At 42.2% G+C, this 20,285-nt stretch overlaps 1 protein-coding gene across 1 annotated transcript in view; it reads left to right on the top strand.

The window, feature by feature from the left end:
* Window positions 1-20,285, top strand: part of LAMA1 (laminin subunit alpha 1) — a 165,620-nt gene that overhangs the window by 121,251 nt on the left and 24,084 nt on the right. Inside the window, exons 37-48 of the mRNA XM_026456029.2 lie at window positions 951-1,161; window positions 1,647-1,763; window positions 1,890-2,053; window positions 4,328-4,463; window positions 4,975-5,068; window positions 6,971-7,087; window positions 8,855-9,037; window positions 9,351-9,505; window positions 11,129-11,272; window positions 12,164-12,297; window positions 14,018-14,168; window positions 15,246-15,370. Coding sequence (XP_026311814.1) covers window positions 951-1,161; window positions 1,647-1,763; window positions 1,890-2,053; window positions 4,328-4,463; window positions 4,975-5,068; window positions 6,971-7,087; window positions 8,855-9,037; window positions 9,351-9,505; window positions 11,129-11,272; window positions 12,164-12,297; window positions 14,018-14,168; window positions 15,246-15,370 — 1,731 coding nt within the window. The remainder of the gene's footprint in view (window positions 1-950; window positions 1,162-1,646; window positions 1,764-1,889; window positions 2,054-4,327; window positions 4,464-4,974; window positions 5,069-6,970; window positions 7,088-8,854; window positions 9,038-9,350; window positions 9,506-11,128; window positions 11,273-12,163; window positions 12,298-14,017; window positions 14,169-15,245; window positions 15,371-20,285) is intronic.

The raw sequence follows: 20,285 nt of genomic DNA, 5'->3' as shown, positions 1-20,285 counted from the left end.
AGATGGCAGTTCCCATCAACACAGAATGTTGTCCCAATTTCCTGAATCCAGATTCATGGAGATGATCTTTTTTAATTCCATTACTAAAATGTATTAGAAAGTTTAAGTGTTCAGATTCTCACAAAGCCCACTGGACCCCAGTTTACCAGGAAATTTGGGGAGGAGGGGTTTAATGACCTTCATCATTTATAAAATCATCAGAGCTGATGAAAGAAGTAAAGCTTTGGGCCGGGCACAGTGACTCACGCCTGTAATCCCAGCACTTCGGGAGGCCAAGGCGGGCAGATCACCTGAGGTCAGGAGTTTGAGACCAACCTGGTCAACATGGTGAAACCCAAACCCCTGTCTACTAAAAAATACAAAAATTAGCTGGGTGTGATGGCAGGCACCTTAACCCCAGCTGCTTGGGAGGCAGAGGCAGGAGAATCGTTTGAGCCCGGGAGGCAGAGGTTGCAGTGAGTTGAGATCAAGCTATTGCACTGAAACCTAGGGGACAAGAGCGAGACTTCTCTCAAAAAAAAAAAAAAAAAAGAAATAAAGCTTTGAAATCTTCAAGGCTTGTGCCTGCTCATGGTCATCCTAACCAGCTTAACTTGAAATACACCTGAGATGAAAGGTCACTGTGCCCGTACATTTCAACAAACTGTATGGGAACATGGAAGGTCACTGTGCACTTGTATAAGTACCGTTTACTTCCTGGCATGAATAAATGTATCTGTGAGATGCACCACTTAAAAAAAAAAGACAATTTGTTAAGGATAAAATATAAACCTGCCATACCAGTAGCTATCTTAGAAAAATTGTTTCCATTCTTAAGAAGTTATGATGTATCACTTAAAATTTCAAAAAGAGACTAGGCATAAATATGTAAAAATTTTTTCCACTATTATTTCAGAGATAGGAGTTTTATTGTTCATTTACTTACTATGTGAACCATTCATATTTATCAGGGCTGCTGAAGATTTATTGTCACAAATTCAGGAAAATTACCAAAAGCCGCTGGAAGAATTGGAGGTATTGAAAGAAGCAGCAAGCCACCTCCTTTCAAAGCACAACAGTGAACTAAAGGCAGCTGAGGTGCTTGTGAGGGAAGCCGAGGCAAAGACCGAGGAAAGCAACCACCTGCTGTTCATGGTCAATGCTAACCTGAGAGAATACAGTGTGAGTCTCACTCTCTCGCTCCTTCTCAATTATAACGGGGAACAAAATACTCCAACGTAAGCAAATAAAAGTGAGCCCTGGTCTGGCCAGGTGGCTCACGCCTGTAATCCCAGCACTTTGGGAGGCGGAGGCAGGCAGATCATGAGGTCAGGAGATCGAGACCATCCTGGCCAACATGGTGAAACCCCGTCTCTACTAAAAATACAAAAATTAGCTGGGCGTGGTTGTGCGCGCCCGTAGTCCCAGCTACTCGGGAGGCTGAGGCGGGAGAATCGCTTGAACTCGGGAGGTAGAGGTTGTAGTGAGCCGAGATTGCACCACCGCACTCCAGCCTGGCAACAGAATGAGACTCCATCTCAAAAAATAAAATAAAATAAAATAAAAGTGAGTCCCATGCACTAACTTCTGCACATAGCATTAGGCGCCAAAGGTCAGAAGCAGAGTTGCTTTTATGAAACATCCTTAAAATGCCATTTCTGCTGCAGGATAAAAAGCTACATGTTCAAGAAGAACAAAATCTGACCTCAGAGCTCATTGCCCAAGGAAGAGGACTGATAGATACTGCTGCTGCACAAACAGATGCTGTACAAGATGCTCTAGAGGTAAGTTACCACTCAGCATGGCCACAATACAGTTTTTAAAGAATCTTCACACATCTTGTCTATATGCACATATATCTGTTATTAAATAGATGTGCATATATTTACAGTATTAATTTCTCCATGTAGCACTTAGAGCATCACCAGGATACGCTACTTTTATGGTCTGCCAAAGTCAGACACCATGTAGATGACCTGGTCATGCACATGTCCCAAAGGAACGCACTTGACCTGGTCTACAGAGCTGAGGACCATGCCGCTGAGTTCCAGAGACTAGCAGATGTTCTGGACAGGTAGGAACACGCCTTTGTGGGAATTCAAGAGTTTGCAATCTATTGATTAGAGAAAACAAAGATGGACGTTTTTTTCACAGTGATGGGTCACTCTTCCTTTGTGTAAAAATGAGCACTCCTGTTTTATTTACCTGGCAAGTTGGATTACCTCGTGTCTGCTAACATAGTTTACCATTGGCCTACATATCTGAAGGAAAAATGCAAATAAAGGGACAAGACTTAAAACACATAGTATGCGGCCAGGCACGGTGGCTCACGCCTATGAGCCCAGCACTTTGGGAGGCTGAGGCAGGCTGATCATGAGGTCAGGAGATCGAGACCATCCTGGCTAACATGGTGAAACCTGTCTCTACTAAAAATACAAAAAATTAGCCGGCATGGTGGCAGGCGCCTGTCGTCCCAGCTACTCGGGAGGCTGGGGCAGGAGAATGGCGTGAACCCGGGAGGCGGAGCTTGCAGTGAGCCGAGATTGCGCCACTGCACTCCAACTTGGGCGACAGAGCGAGACTCCGTCTCAAAAAAAAAAAAAGATAGTATGCTACAGTTTCAAGCCATCAGGTCTTTATTAAGCACCTACTGAGTGCTCAGGGCTTTGTTAGGTTGCAGGTGGGACAGAATGAGGTTATTAATTTCTTTACAGATCCGGCCTTTTTGAAGTTTGTTATTTGGCTGGAGGATGTAGCTGCCCACTCTCTACCTATAGAAGTGTGAGGGTCTCTTTTCCAATCCCTGAGAGATACCACCTCCAATTATTTTCTACTGCCTGAAAGTCTGCCATTGTAATACAGTTACTTTAACTTGTATTTTTTGGATATTTAAAAAATGTGTACTCAACTTGCTAAAAATGCCTTAAAATGAGAAGCACAATTTTAGCCAGCCGTTTCAAACTTGTCTGCACACTGGAATCTTCTGGGGAGCTTCTTAAGACACCAATGCCTTTGTTCCTTAGCTGCCTTCCCCGCAAAGGTTGTGACTTATTGGGACTGGGATGTAGCCTGGGTCTTGTGATTTGTTTTTTAAACCCTAAGGTGATTCTAATGTGCAGCAAATGTGGGACATGAAGTTTTAGGTGTTACCAGTGATTTACACAATACTGTGAGTTAATTGGTAAATTTCTTTCTTTAAAATTTGCTATGCATTATGGATGACAAGGCTGACCACACTGGGAAGATGTATGTTCTTGTGTGTGCATGTTCTGTGGAAAGGGAAAGATGCGTATCTCCTTATTTGAAAAATGCTGACATAAAAGATTAGTTCACACAACAAAAGCAATTAAAAATGATATGATAGAATATTGCATAAATTACATACTAAACTGAGTACTGCTTCCTAATATGTCTTAGGGATCAGTAGTGGAAAATGGCATTAGATACTAGCTTCTCTCTTCTCATGAGTTTTCATTATCTCCCCCAAAGAGAAAAACATGTTCCGACTCCATACCTAGCTAAAACAAAATCTTTATTACTTTGCATGACTAGTAGAAGCAATTTGTTGTAATAACACGAAGTTGAATGATTATATCTTATTTATAAATCATAGAATTTTGCCAGTCCAATAGTAACAAGCAATAACTGCTAATACTTGGTCTGGGAATTGCCCGACTCAATAACCTTGGAAAGAAAACGAAGTGAGTTACTCAGCAGGCAAAGATGTGCCCATTGCCAGACTTCATTTTCAAGATCGAGAGCACTGGATGACCTTGTGCCATGACCAGTTACCAAGTTCCTAAGTGATGTGCCCACTTGTTAGAATGATGTTGAGCTGATTGAAATATTAGCTGATCTTCCTCCAGAATTTCTAGTGAATTTTGTAAAATTGTCATGCCATTTGAGGGATAAGATTCAGCGGCCTCAGGTATGCTTAGGAACACTTCTTGGAGGTTAAGAAATGTGTTGCAGGGAGTATATAACCAATGCAAACATGCAACGGCACCCCAGACATGCACAGGGGGTTGGAACAGAGATTGAGGAATGCTGAGGGCAGCTTGTGGAAAGTGATGAATGGTTGTCTAAGGGAAACAGCAATAGCCTCTTCTTGGGTATTGATTAAATAGCAGTTCTGAGTGTTATTATGACAAAGTGGCTATGGCTTCGCAAGGACTGCTTTTGAAGTCACATGGGAACCCACAGGTTGTTATTTTTTGTGGATGATACTCTTCTAAGGGGGAAGAAGATAGGAGGCTTTCAAGACTAGTAGGCATTTTTGATTTTTGTGAGTGAATCGGCAAGTTTGATTTAGCTTATTATAACGTATCTAAATATGCTGCTTTGATAGTGGCCTTGAAAACGTCAGAAATGTGTCCCTGAATGCCACCGGTGCAACCTATGTCCGTTACAACATCCAGAACCTGATCGAAGAATCGGAAGAACTGGCCAAAGATGCTCACAGGACTGTGACTGAGATAAGCCTGGTAGGAAATGCCATGGGCTTCTTTTTCTGGGCTCTGTGGGAGATTGTTCTGTACCCGGTTTGAACAGAGATTCAGTGGCCTCCATTTCTGCCTATTAACATTCTTTTCTGGTGGAATCTGTTTCTGGCTTCTGTCATCATGTGATCTGTGCTTTAATTTTTTTAAGATCATAAATACTTCTTTATACAGACTAGAAACTAGCATAGAGATGAGAACAATCTCACGTTTCCTTGAGCTAAAAATGATAATGCTACTTGATACCTACTGGAAACGTTTTTCTTTAACCGTGGTGAAAATCTTTATTGAATGGCTGGTTTCCTTCCTTATCTACTTAAAAATGTCTTTGTGTTCTCCTGCCTTAGCCATGTGAAATTGTCCCTACCTGGTACCTGACTGATTTTCTTACTGGGAATGTGGCTGGGAGCTACACTGTGATGGAGTCACTTCCTCCCTCCCCAGCAGGACTCCATCTGCTCTGCTCTCACCATGCTTAAGCGGTTCTGTTTTCCAGCTCTCAGAATCCCTTGTTTCTAATGGGAAAGCGGCCGTGCGGCGCAGCTCCAGATTTCTAAATGAAGGCGACAACCTCAGCAGGAAGCTTCCAGGTCAGCGTGTGGCTCGGACGGTGTAGACAGGCAGAGTGAGCCTGAGCATCTTGCTGAGCAACCTCTAAGAACGTTCTCTTTGCATGCAGCAACTTGAGGCTTAGGATTTCTATGTCCTATTTATATTCCAATTTCCTATCATATAAACTTTCCTATCATATAAACTTCCTATCACATAAACTTCATATAATTTGGCGTTTTTATTCTAGTGATATCTGTTTCTTTATTGTGCAGGCATCTCTATCTTTAACCTGTCCTTAATCCTCCACTCATCGCCTTAGCTTGGAGCCTTCACTGTTCTTCCCAGTGTCTGTTGGGTTATCTTTGATTGTGTGCGCTCCTTTATTTTTCCTGGAGGAGATATATTATGCTTGATATTTGTTTTACCTTTCTCATGGGACTAATACCATGTTAGACTCATGGTAGGTTCTCATTTAATAATTATTACATTAAATAATAATTGATTTAGCCATTTTTCAAAAAGTATCTATGCAGTTAATTTGTCCTAAAGTTTCAAGAAAGAGTGACTTGGCATACGTAAGAGCAATCCATCCAATAAACATAAACCAAAATGGCATCAGGAATCTGTTATGTAAGAGAAACTATGTAGGCATACTCTTTAAATAACAAATAACATGCTTTTCATCTTAATATATTCTAATAGATCGAAAATACCAAGATTTCTGGAGGAGTAAATAGTGGGCCAGATTCACAGCTCATTCCCTTTACAGGTGACTTACTTCCAAGTCTAACACTGGATCCTTCCACAACTGTCTGAACCAAAGGCTTGGATATGTGCATAACTCTTTTTTCTCATTGAGTGACACAATGTAAAATTTATGTTGTCACCTCACAGTATTGAAAATGCATAATGTGTTGAAGGGCTGTAATTTCAGTCTGTACAACTAGAGGTACTTCATGCATAGTGAAATAGGGAGCTTGCTGGCAATTAAAATTCTATGTTTTCACCATGTGCTCAAAATCAAAATGTGATTGTATGTTACGAACAGAAATTTTAAAAGTAAAAGCTGTGATCAAACTTGAGAAGGAGGTTGAGTTCAGTTCCAGTTGGGTGGCCAGAAGGGAATAGAAGGGAATGGAGGATTGGCCAGAGATGCAGGTGGGAGACTATGAGGAAGACTCCCAGGTAGGAGCCCACCTTAGGGGTTTGACAACCCAGAGGAGAAAGGTGACCAAGATTCAGATGGGGATAGAAAGTTAGTGCATCTGATTAAGACTGAGTGACTTAAACACAGCTGTTGGTCCTTGAGCTCTAGTAAAATTGGACATGAAATTTAAGTAGAAATATTAGTGAGAAAGTCAACAAGCGAAGTAGAGAAAATGATTGAGCAAGCTAGAAACACATTCTTAATTTCTTTTTTTTGTTGTTGTTGTTTTTTTTTGTTTGTTTTTTGTTTTTGAGACGGGGTCTTGCTCTGTCGCCCAGGCTGGAGTGCAGTGGCAGGATCTCGGCTCACTGCAAGCTCCGCCTCCCGGGTTCACGCCATTCTCCCGCCTCAGCCTCTCGAGTAACTGGGACTACAGGCGTCTGCCACCAGGCCTGGCTAATTGTGTGTGTGTGTGTGTGTGTGTGTGTGTGTGTATTTTTAGTAGAGACAGGGTTTCACCGTGTTAGCCAGGCTGGTCTCAATCTCCTGACCTCGTGATCCACCCACCTCAGCCTCCCAAAGTGCTGGGATTATAGGCGTGAGCCACCGCGTCCGGCCCACACTCTTAATTTCTATAATGAATGTTGCTCAGTCTTGCTGGAAAAACTGTCAATATTGGGAGTCTCGTTAGAAAGCTATGAATTCTGTAGATGGTCAAGAATGACAAAACTGTTGCCTAGGCAACCTTTTAGTAGGCTAACCTGAAGGGAAACATTTTTCTCCCTTTAAATAGTTATTGCATTGGAACTGAGTGAACTGAGAAATAAGACAAACAGATTTCAAGAGAATGCTGTTGAAATTACCCGGCAGACCAACGAATCAGTCTTGATACTCAGAGCAATTCCTGAAGGTAAGTGGAAAGGACATTCTTCTTTAAATCATGTCTTCTCACTGTAAAAGCATCACTCAGGAGCATAAGGAAGTCCTGCCTCAAGACTGGTCAAGGCTCTAGCTCAAAAATGAGACTAAGATTGACGAAATTTTTACTTGGAAAGGAATATGATTTAGAAATGAAAATCATTGGTTTTTAAAATAACATCACAATACTGGCATCAAACTGCTAGAATTTATAGTCTTAAAAACAGAGATTGCATAGTACCATCCGAATTGCTTACTTTTGAAATGCTTGACACATTGCTTAGAGGAAGAAGGACCATTGAAAGAAGTCAGCAAGTGAAGAAGCTGGAATGTGCTTTACCTGCCTCAGGGGGAAATGCCAGATTCATTATCAGGGTGGCAAACTGAAGACTGCTTGCTTGGCCGTCTTCCTTAGTGAGGCAGTAAAACATTAGGCATACTGATCACTTTAATACTGATGGTTTAGAAATGTGGTATTCTTGAAAATTTTAAATAGGATAATTTTTTTAAGTGTAATACAAATGAATTGTGCTGCACCTCAAACTTCTCTTTTGTTCTTTTGTTGTTTTTTTACTTCTAAAGTTTCTATTGTTTTATAGAGACCAGGTGTTGCTATGTTGCCCAGATTGGCCTTGAATTCTTGGCCTCAAGCAACCTTCTTGCCTTGGTCTCCCAAAATACTGGATTACAAGCGTGAGCCACTGTGCCCATCCTCCTTTTCTGTTTAATAAGCATCTTTTGAAAAAGTCTTATAAAGTGCTCAAAGGAGCACTGTAAAGTGCTTTAAAGCCATTAAAAACAAGAAGCCCCAAAGTCCTTCTGTCTGCAGGGTTTCTGTTTGTAAGCATGGAAGTTACCTGCGGAAACTGGGCATGCTGCATTGGGCTTACTTCTTACCTTGAAACAAGGAAGCATTTTCTGATCTGGAAGATTTTTTTTTTTCCTTTTCTTTTTTTATAAGGATGCCATGGTATATTTCGACTAAATGCTTAATAACGTTTTTATTTGAAAATAATTTTGAGCTTACAGAAAAGTTGCAAGAAAAGTAAAAAGGCCACCTGTATGCCCTTTTTCCAGCTTTTTCTGCTGTAAATGTTTTGCCCCACTTGTGATTAAATGCTTCAAAAATGAATGACAGTGTCTTTTAAAAATCCTCACCCAGATTTTCTAGAATAACTGAATTCTAATGTACCTTGAGTGGCTGTTTAGGCTTTATTCTGCTGTTACTTCTAGCAGCCAGTTGATGCTATGGGCAAATACCTCTTCCTGTAACTTAAGACATTCCCACCTTAACTGCAGAACTAGGATCCAAATCCTTATTATCCAGACATGAAAGGAGGTGGAGAACATGTTTCATGAAGGTGAGAAGGGGGTGATGGAAAAGGACCCAAATAAAGAAATTTAGCTTATTAAGATGTAAGACGCAGATCACACAGCGATTGGTCATTACTTTTGTGATCTCATTGTGTACTGAAATCATATTCCAGAGAAGTATTAACAAATTATTTCATTTGTCCCTAAAAGGGGATAGTAGAGCATAAGATATGCAGTTTTAATATTGCCATTAGAAACAAGAAGCTCTTAGGTCATTGACCCCTACCCGAAAGAAAAAAAAGCAAACAAGCAAGCCTCAGTTTGTGTTCAGCATCAGTAATACGACAATAATGTATTTCTGTGCAAAATTACATTTGTTATAGTTTTATTCTTTTCCCTGTGTGTAAGCACCAAAAATGCATGCTTGTGTTTACATTTATTTTAGATACAAGAGACAAAGGAGCTAAAACCAAAGAGCTGGCCAAGTCTGCAAGCCAGAGCGCGGTGAGCACGCTGAGGGACGTGGCAGGGCTGAGCCAGGAGCTGCTGAGCACATCTGCCAGCCTGTCCAGGGTCAACACCACATTACAAGAGACACACCAGCTTCTGCAGGACTCCACCATGGCCAGTATGTCAGCGCCCTTCCTTCCAGTCATGACCGTCTGTGTCATGCAGACATGGAGCTAGCTAAGCACACAGTGGTGCATTGTTCACAACATTCCTGAAAAGGAGCAGTATGCCAACGTCTGGATTAGCCTTTATAGAGAAAAGGGCCTTAGTCTACGCATGCTACTGGTGCAGTTTTCATCTTTGTACCAAAATGTCATGAATTTGATTATTAGGGTGGTGTTTTACCCAGTGCATTGTTAATGAACAATTAATTATCTTGTTTTTCCTCTCCCCAACTTTCTTGCCACCGCTTGCCTTCTTGTACTTGTTAGCTCTGTTGGCTGGAAGAAAAGTCAAAGACGTGGAAACTCAAGCCAACCTTTTGTTTGATCGGTTGAAGCCTTTGAAGATGTTAGAAGAGAATCTGAGCAGAAACCTATCAGAAATTAAACTGCTCATCAGCCAGGCCCGGAAACAAGCAGCTTCTGTGAGTTTGGGGCCCCGTGGCTTTCATCACTGGGCTGTCAGTCATGTGGAATCCCAGGGAATTCATGCAGACGTGGCTCTCAGCCACACTGCGTCCCTTAGGCCTTCCAAAGACCCAGATCCCAATAACCCGAGCTTCCTCATAGCCCTGTCTTGGTATATTTAAAGCCAATAACTAGCTTCATTTTCTTTGAGTTCTGCTTTTATTCAACATGCTTCAAAATGTTGTTAGCGAAGAGATTTCCATGTCTTTATGGAGATTTATCATTATAGACTAAATTTAAAACTATTAGCCTGGACAGTGCGAACATGTCAAATCTACATGTTAACATTGCTCTAAGTTTATGGGTTGCATATGGTGTTATTTGTTCATTTTACCAACTTAGTTTTAATAATCTAAGTATTCTTTAAAGTGTTTGTGTAGTATGGGCCTCATCCTTGAGGTGTCTGAGAAAACAATTTGTATGCAACAAAGGCTGCACAAATCCAGGTCACTAAATGCCTGAAGCACTGGACACCTGGAGCAGTTCACACATGAGAAGATGTTTTACCCGTGGCACATGGCACTGGCTGTGCCCTAAGGAAAAAGGCTTCCTTTTGAGAGAATGTGCAATCGTCATGTGATTGGGGACTTCGAGAGGATGAACGCAGCCTCTGGGCTTGCATTTGTCCACCTCAGGCTTTCTAGGGAAGAGAAAGGAGCACAGGCTCTGTCTTTTCCTCTCAAGTGTCCTTGCTATTGGAAAAGGAATGTTGGTTTCCATGAGCTCTGGCTTACATCTGTTTCAGTTATAGTTGCTAAATAAATATAGGCTGGGCGTGGTAGCTCACATCCATAACTCCCACAATTTGGGAAGTCGAGGTGGGAGGATTGCTTGAGGCCAGGAGTTTGAGATGACCCTAGGAAACATAATAAGATCCTGTCTCTACTAAAAAAAAATCATAATAGCCAGGCTCGGTGGTGTGAACCTGTAGTCCCAGCTACTCAGGAGGCTGAGGCAGGAGGATTGCTCGAGCCTAGGAGTTCAAGGCTGCAGTGAGCTATGATCACACCATTGTACTTCAGCCTGGGCAACAGAGCAAGACCATAAATAAATAAATAAATAAATAAATAAATGTATGCCCAAGGAATGCTTCTTGGATGCTATGGTTAATACCAAACTTAGACTCTTTAAGACTAATGTAAGATACATATGCAAAGAATTACTAATCAAAGAAATATGTAGTAAGTATAATAATTGCTCTATAAATATCTGCTGAGTGAATAAATATATTACCTCTCCATTTATTTACCAGATGATTATCAAATATCCTCTTTGTGTCAGGCAGAAAGATTCCAAGGTGATAAAATCCTTGTCTTTAAGGAATTAAATCTTATGTGAGCAAGACAGTTTCCTATATAAAATAACTTATTAAAAACTAACACTGATTTTCTCATATTTAAACACTTTACCAAATGAAATCATTTTTATTACCATCTGATATGTCACTTCATGAAACGTGAACCATTGTGTATTATCAAGAGAGGAAGCCTGCCTCAGTGAAAATTCATTACAGAATAGCGTTGTTGAGCTGCTGGTGTGCGTCACTAAATGATGAGGACACTTTCATTTTCCTTCTGCAGATTAAAGTCGCTGTGTCTGCAGACAGAGATTGCATCCGGGCCTACCAGCCTCAGATTTCCTCTACTAACTACAACACCTTAACACTAAATGTTAAGACACAGGAACCCGATAATCTTCTCTTCTACCTCGGTAGCAGCACCTCTGTAAGTTATGGACATTTGGAAAGCAGCACTGAATTTTTTATGCACTTCTAGATTTTTCTGAATTTTCACTTATTTGGTGAAAAAACAAAAATAGGCCTTAGTGAAGTCTAAATCTCCCATAGGGACTAACCTTTGTTTAAATGGTAGCATTAGATTAAAAATGAGCAAACCACCAAATTGAAAGCCTGTGAGAAGGGAAGTGACATTTCTGAAGGACGCCATCTTAACTGCAAGCCCTGGGGATGGAACGTTTTTGTGATTTCCCCCAGTGACCCCTGGAGTGAGTATGAGAATTGTCAAGCTTCTGTCAGGTTTTTCTTGCCAAGGATTCCAGTGGTCCCCAGATGGCAAGTGCCTGTGGAAGGTCTTTGATACCTTGGCTGTGCCAGTGAGAACAGGTCGGAAGCCTTGGGTGTGTAGGGCAGAAAATGTTAACAAGCACATATAGTGTCTGAAATGTCTTCAGGAGATAAGATGCAAAGCACATGCAAGCCTGTGACAGGGGTGGGACCTCATGGTTCCTGTCTTACTGCATATTTCACATCCATTTCTTACCTCGAACACTGGGCAAACAAGCAAGCTCAGTGCCTTCCCTGGTGCTCCCGGTGGACTGCCTGTGACCCGCAGCGAATTTTCCTGGGGACTCTATGGGAGGTATTGAGGAGGACTATGCCAGGCACGCAGGGAGGCGCTGGTGTCCCCGGGGCTGTGAGTCATGCCCCAGCTCCAGGGAGGGGACCATGTCAAACAAAAGAAAATAGATTTGGGGGTTTTGTTTTTTATTTATTTATGTTTAAGAATAGAGAAAACACCGTAAGGATTGACTGTAAAGTGTTGTGGTGGTTGGCAAACAGTGTGTAAACTGATCCCCGTTCATGCCCCGCCCCCCAGTCTGATTTCCTTGCAGTGGAGATGCGGCGAGGGAAAGTGGCCTTGCTGTGGGACCTGGGCTCCGGGTCCACACGCTTGGAGTTTCCAGACTTTCCCATTGATGACAACAGATGGCACAGTATCCATGTAGCCAGGTAGTAGAGAATGTTCTCTCAGAGCACCTCTCTTTTTAAAAGTGTGTCTCATAAGTAATTACACGCTTGTAACATCATATAATAGGCTTTGAAACTTCTGGAAAGTCAGATTATAACCAAACAATACTTGGTTTAGGTTAGCTGTAGAAGTAAGCATTTGTGGCCAGTGGCTCACACCTGTAATCCCAGCACTTTGGGAGGCCGAGACGGGTGGATCACCTGAGGTCAGGAGTTTGAGACCAGCCTGGCCAGCATGGTGAAACCCCATCTCTACTAAAAATACAAAAATTAGCTGGGCGTGGCGGTGTGCGCCTGTAATCACAGCTACTCAAGAGGCTGAGGCAGAAGAATTGCTTGAACCCAGGAGGCGGAGGTTGCAGTGAGTGGAGGTCGCACCACTGCACTCCAGCCTGGGCGACAGAGCTAGACTCCGTCTCAAAAAGCAAAGAAAAAGAAGAAATAAGCATTTGTTACAAATGACAGAACTTCTTTTTTAAGGCTGAACAGTAGTATTCCATTGTGTATATATTTGTATAAAACCACATTTTCTTTATCCATTCGTGTATAAAACCACATTTTCTTTATCCATTGTGGTTAATCATTCCACATCATATCCAAAAATCATGACATCATTTTGCACCTCAGAAGTATATACAACTATAATTTGACAATATATAATAAAAAGTAATTCAAAAAAATTTTTTTAATTAAGGTTTGGATTTTTTTCTTACTGCAGGAGAAACAAACTTACCAAGGTCAACCATCAGAAGAAGAAAAAACTGAAAAGCTTAGGTTACCTTTAGAATGTCTAAAATGTCTAAAAGTTTAGGTTACCTTTAGAGACCAGGCATGGTGGCTCACTCCTATAATCCCAGTGCTTCGGGAGGCCGAGGAGGGAGGATTGTTTGAGCAACAAGGAGTTTGAGGTTAGCCTGGACAACATAGTGAGACGCTGTCTCTCAAAAAATTAAAAATGTATCCGGGCATAGTGGAGTGTGCCTGTAGTCCCAGCTACTCAGGAGGCTCAGGCAGGGAATTGCTGGAGCACAGGAGGTCGAGGCTGCAGTGAGCAGTGATCGCACCACTGCATTCCAGTCTGAGTGACAGAGCAAGGCCCTGCCTCTAAAAATATTTAAAAATACAGAATGTTACTTTTAGACAGTCTACGTGTAAGGCAGCCAACCTAGTAAACTTCCTCAGGAGAGAGGTGTTAAGTGTGTCATGATAGACATTGCATGTGGCTGGCAGCACACTGCACGTAGACAAGGACAGAGATTAATGATGCAGGTGGGGGGGGTGCATTTTCTTAAAATTCAGGCACAAAGCAAAGTTCTTCCTTTTAAAATCCTTCTGCAGAGGTAGTCACTTTTGAGCAGCTTTAAGTATATGTTTTCACTTTTCTATAATATTATGGTTTGCTGGGATTTTTTTTAATTTACAGAATGGGGTAGTATTTACGGAGTAGACATGTCTTCGGATACAGTTTAGCTCATCTCACATGTTTTAAACAGGAACGCAACATGATGAAATTTCTGTTTCAGAAGAGCTACTCTTGAAGATTTGGGGCAGTAGGCAAGACTGGAAGCCGGGAGGCCAGCAGGGGGTGCTGTTGCAGGGCTCTTGGGGAGAAGCAGCTGGTGGGTGTGAAGGAAACATGGGGTTGTACGTGCGCCAACTGGAAATTCTGAAAGTTCCTTTTGCAATTCTTTGTGACCCTTAGATTTGGAAACATTGGTTCACTGAGTGTAAAGGAAATGAGCTCAAATCAAAAGCCACCAGCAAAAACAAGTAAATCCCCTGGGACAGCCAATGTTCTGGATGTAAACAATTCAACACTCATGTTTGTTGGAGGTCTTGGAGGACAAATCAAGGTAACATTCTGAAAGTTCTTCTGAACAGGACTGATTGACTGATTTTACCTGTGTCTAAAAGTCATGGGCTGGGCGTGGTGGCTCATGCCTGTAATCCCAGCACTTTGGGAGGCTGAGGCGGGCGGATCACCTGAGGTCCAGAGTTCAAGACCAGCCTGACCAACATAGAGAAACCCTGTCTCTACTAAAAATATAAAATTAGCCGGGCGTGGTGATGCATGCCTGTAATCCCGGCTACTCAGGCGGCTGAGGCAGGAGAATCACTTGAACCCCGGGAGGTAGAGGTTGCAGTGAGCTGAGATCGTGCCCTTGCACTCCAGCCTGGGCAAAAGGAGGGAAAACCCCTCCCAAAAAAAAAAAAAAAAAAAGGCATATGTTTAGATGGTTGAATATATGCTAGGCAGATGAAGATGTTTCTGCTTGTTTTGTTTTGCTGCCTGACAGTTCCTCTGCAGAATTAGGCTGGTTTTGCACAGTAAAGGGTGATGCTTAATCAGTAGCATAAATGGGGAAAAAGCCGATGGCTCATCTTGCTGTTTGGGTTTCTTTCCCAGTGATGAACAGGAAATTCAATGCTCCATGTTAATTTCTGTAAAGTTTCTTTATCTCTAGTCTAGCTCTAGTTAGTGGTTGATTAATACTAATTAGTGTTTAGCAAAAAAGCCCTCCATCTTTATTTTATCATATCAGTTCTCCTCTCTGCAAATATAATTACGTTTTTTGGACCTGGGTCAATGCTCTGAAGTGGGAGTCCAGGTCTCAGGTCCAGCTGGGCCCTCACTACCAATCACATTCTCTGGCTGTCTCTTTTCTCACCCGTGCAACACGGGTTTCTCCATCAACCGTAGTCACTGAGATGATCTTTAAGATCCTGCCCAGTTGTCACTCATTCTAGGATTCCACTTCATAACTGGAAGGAAATCCAGTGATTACAAACTGGCCTTTTTTCTAATGTTGTTCTCTCAAAATTTGGATCTGTTAGATTGAAGCTCCCAGGAAGAAGTTTTATGCACTTGGAGAATATATTTTGCTTCGTCAGCTATATATTGGTTATGTTTGTTTGCTTGTTTGCATTAGAAATCTCCTGCTGTGAAGGTTACTCATTTTAAAGGCTGCTTGGGAGAGGCCTTCCTAAATGGAAAATCCATCGGCCTATGGAACTATATTGAAAGGGAAGGCAAGTGCCATGGGTGCTTCGGAAGGTAAGATGTCCTCATGGTTTAGCACATAGTATGTCATTCTGTTAACATCTGAGAAGTGCTGAAATAATTTATTAATGCATGCACATCAAGGGATGACAGAATTTGTGATATTGCTGGTGGGTGTTTAGCTGCCAATTACAAAGCCGTGCTTTTTTTCACACGTTTGTTGTCAAAAAAAATCCTCCTGTGACATTGGTATAATGTAGATTATACCAATCTATATTATATTATTATATTATATTGTCAAATGGTATAATGTGGATTAGTTACTGAGAGAAGCACAGGTATCATATTTAATCCTTTAAAAAGAAGTGCTCTTTTTCCTATGTCTTGTATGCTTTGATCATGAATCATAAACCCTAAAAGTTTCAGACAATTTCTTGAACGACCTTCTGTCTCAGAGAGCCACAACCAAATCTTTAGAAATCACTGTACATTTTTATTTTGAAAATATCTCCAAGAATAAGAATTTTTTCCTGTGTGGTCCATTTTTACAGATAAGTACTTCCCAATTCCGGACCAAGTTCTATAATTCCAGAAATAAACTGCATTAGGAAATAGAGAAAAAGGAGTATCTTTCTGCATATATTGATATAAAGGCATTCAAGGACTTAACCTTACCAAGTGCAACATCTTCACCCCCCACCCATTATTTTATAACAAAATAACTGCAGCCCCTTAAGTATATAAAACCTGTTTTCCATCACTTTAGTAATTAAGACAATAAATTGCCTTTTTCCATTAGAGAAAAGTAACATCTGATGTAATTTCTCTTGTCTAATGGGCTGCTCTGTCCAGATGGATATCTGCAATTAACAGTGAGCAGTGGCAAGATCAGTTAAAGCAACTTACAGCACATTTAGAAACTCATGGGTGAGTTTTTCATTTTGTCATTGTCAGGTCTAAAGTTTAAGCCTTCTCTTTTCCCCTTAAAAAGTTAGGACCAGGCGGGCATGGTGGCTCATGCCTGTAATCCCAGCACTTTAGGAGGCCGAGGCAGGCGGATCACCTGAGGTCAGGAGTTCGATACCAGCCTGATCAATATGGTGAAACTCTGTCTCTACTAAAAATACAAAATTAGCTGGGCATGGTGGCATGTAGTTCCAGCTACTTGGAAGGCTGAGACAGGAGAATTGCTTGAATCCAGGAGACAGAGGTTGCAGTGAGCCGAGATCGCGCCACTGCACTCCAACATGGGTGACAGACCAAGACTCCGTCTCAAAAAAAAAAAAAGAAAAAGAAAAGTTAGGACCAGAGACTTGGAGGCTTGGTGATTGTAGCCTTAGGATTGAACAAGAATATAGGGTTTGGAGTCTTGGGTTTTTCAGGCTTCTGGCCCAGGTCTCCCACCAAAATTTTTTTCCCTGACTTTGGATAATAAGTCTCTTCACCTCACTGAGGTTTGGTTTCTTTCTCCAGAAAAGAAAAACGATCATCGTACTTGTCTTACCCACCTCTATAAATCATAGTGATGAACACAACATGATGTGTGTGAAAATGCTTTATAAACTGGAAACACTTCACCAGTCTTCACCACTGCTCTCCTATAGTGATGTGGCTTTGCTTTGTAGGTAAATGTCACAGGATGGTTTTGTTTTTGTTTTTTTTTTTTTTTTTTTTTGACAATAAAGATGTGAAAAAGCATGACTTTGTAATTGGCAACTATGATAAAAAATGCTGTTGCCTCGTGAGGTAATGACATGCCCTGCTCTAGAACTTCAGTGGAATGAGCACCTGAATTCAGGCTCTCTCATCCATCACTTTTTCCTTACGCTGTGTTTCCAACAAGGGACTCTTCCAGCAATTTAGTAATTCTAACATGAAAAACACCCCGACCCCTAGACTCTGTCCCCTCCACTGACCCCAGATCATTAACCTCAGTGTTAGAAAGAGAAACGGTTAACAGAAATTCAACATTTCTAGTATGAAAAAGTCCCCCTACTTTACCTGTGACAATATCCTCTGTTTCCATCAGTCATTTCCAGAGGTACTTTGAAACCATTGGCGGTCAAACTACAGCACCGAATGAATGGAGTGATTTCCAGCTCTTCTTTTCTTGTTGGGTTGAGGAAATCAGCTTTTTAGGTGGTCACATGTTTTGTTCCCCTTGAAATACCTGGCCTGCCACCAGATTTCCACCCACCCTGGACCTTTGACTGGGTCAAAGATGCTGCCCTCCTGCCAACTTGAGACTGGCTGTTTGACGGAGCGCTGGCCACCCAGCTGAGTAGTAGAACCACACTGACTCATCAGCTCAACCAAACTAGGGTCTGATTAAATATGTTTTTCTGGGGACTGAACAAATCCGCTGGCTATTCTTGTATTATATTGACCACTAGATAGGTGTTTGTAAAGAATACTAGTTTGGTGTAGGGTATTAATAGGTATTGTGTACTGATCATAAATGTTTGGGAAACACTGAGTTAAAAAAATAAGCATGTTTCTTGGTTGTGAGGCTATCAGAGCCTTCAGTTAGCATTAATATGCTAACATGTATGGTAATCTTGTCCTGGGGAGAGGCCAGAGTTGCAGCGTTTCCCAAACTCACTTGAGCTTGAACCCTTTTTGAAAAGGTACCTCTGGGTGAGGCTAACGCTTGTAATCCCAGCACTTTGGGAGGCCAAGGCAGGTGGATTGGAAAAGATTAGCCAGGCATGGTGGCGTGCGCCTGTAGTCCCCGCCACTCCGGAGGCTGAGGTGGGAGGAGTGCTTGAGCCCCTGCACTTTTGCCTGGGTGACAGAGTGGGATCCTGTCTCAAAAAAAAAAGGGCATGTGGAGTTTCTTCTGCTTCATAAAACATATTTTGTGAAGTGCTGGTGCAGGCACAGATTGGCACTTTATGTCTGTTCGTAAATTGACTGAACTGTCTTCAGTTTAGGTAACATCCACCACTGTGCCCCTTCTCTGGTTAGACAAAAGCTTTAGTTCAAAGAGCTAATACCCTAATTCTAGTAACAATCCATTTTAGCAGACTTAGATTATAATTCTTTGTCCCTTTCAGTTTGTGTATAATTTGCCATTATTAAATCACTAGTGTAGCCCATCGATGTCCTCTAAATTTTTAAAAAATTTTTGACCGTTTACTCTGAAATGTGATTTATATTACCAAGTAAATGAATTGAAACCTTTTTATTCCTCTTTGAATATATTATTATACTTGTACATGGTGTCACTCTGTAATTATGATCTTATAATCCTTTATATTCTTATATCCTTTGAGAACTCTTATGTTCTCAAAGGATACTACAAAATTAACCACTGATTCTAACAGTCCTCATCAAAATCAATATGGAAAGGCCCTTTATGTAATTAACAGGCATAATCCTTGCGTTATTTACGAGTGGACATTGTGAGAGAGTGCCGGCTACGCGGCTGGCCTTTGTCACGAGTCAGTTACCTGTGCTCCGGCCCTCTGCTAGGTACCAGCCGTGTCCACATACATCACACATTTGTGTCCTCAGACATCTCATGGCCTAGGGGAGAATGCCTGTGTAGAAAGCGGAAAATGCATGGGCTGTGGCAAGGGGCCAGGGCTGGAGAAGCAGCATCCCAAGCCCGAGCCAGGGTTATCTCACGCCCTCACTAGGTGGTAGCAGGGCACGCTAGTAGGTCAGCTCAGGATTATCCAGACCTCATGAGGGAGCCCTCGGAGGATCGGGGAGGTCTGGTGATTCTTCCAGACTCTCAGCGCTGAGCACTGGGGAGGGCGGACGCCCTCCTGATCACAGGCTCCCACTTGAACCTGCGGGTAATGGGGGCCTTTCCAAGGCTGGAACAGAGCTGTCCACGAAGTGCTGTGATGAACCGAGCTTTCACTTGTCCTGGGCCCTTACCAAGGCAGGGACCCACTTGGGGAACAGGCACCTGGGCCGACTGTTGAGGCACGTGTGCCTCTGGTCATAGTGGGGAAGCCAGCAGGGGTTCTGGGAGAAGTTCAGGGAAGTGACTGACATGGGGACGAGCCTTTGGTCGTGTTCAGTCATCATTTCACTTGAGGCCCCCCTCTTCGTGGCCACTTCACTCCAGCAGGCCCTGTTGAGGGAGAGAACCCAGGAGCAGAGCCCCCATGTTCGTGAGAGAGGAGGGCTCACGGGCTCTGGAGAGGGAAGGGCCATGCACTGAGGACCAAGACAGATTTCTGGAGTTTTGTTTGAAACCTGGCTTTGTGATTTCTTGGGGTGTGTCCTTGAACAAGGTACTTTAATCTCTCTTGAGGCTCAGCTTTTCATAGGCAGAAATGGGGACCAGTCCATCGAGGACCTCCAAACACAGCAGAATAATGACAGAGCACATCTGCTGTGTGCCAGGCACTGTTCTAAGAACCGCCTGGGGCAGCCCTCCCAGAGAGGTTTTACGGTTACCCCTGTTTTATAGATGAAGGAAAGGGCACACAGAGAGGTTAGGTGAGTTTTCCAAGTTCACACAGATAGTCTTTGGGGACCTGGGATTTGAACCCTGGTAGTCTAGCTCTAGAGTCTCTGTCCTCAGGCACATGCACTGTGGTTGGCCAAGAGGTAGAACAATGGAACATATGGCTAGGAAGCCAAAGGCTTAAGAATTAAAGAATTAAACCACAGTTGAAGACTTTATGCAGAGTGCATTTCTTTTAAGTTATAATTCCTCAAAGAGACCACATGATAGAAATTTTTGAAAAAGCAAGAGTACAGGTAGTTATACATTTGAAACCTCAGGTTTCACAAAGCACTATTTTGTTTGTTTGTTTATTTTGTGTTGTTTTATCATCCATGGAAATGATTTGATTTTACTGTTTGGTTAGACTGCCTTGCTTAGAAATGTGGCACTGAGTTTGGTGAGTTTCTCTAACTGGGAAAAGTTCAAATTCTTACCCCAAAACCACCCTCATCCGAATTTCACTCTCAAGCCTTATGATATTCCAGGAAATTATTTTTGGAA

Source organism: Piliocolobus tephrosceles, chromosome 18, assembly GCF_002776525.5.
Source record: "Piliocolobus tephrosceles isolate RC106 chromosome 18, ASM277652v3, whole genome shotgun sequence".
NCBI lineage: Eukaryota > Metazoa > Chordata > Mammalia > Primates > Cercopithecidae > Piliocolobus > Piliocolobus tephrosceles.
The sequence above is the reverse complement of the archived record's forward strand: the minus strand, read 5'-3'. Positions and strand labels throughout refer to the sequence as shown.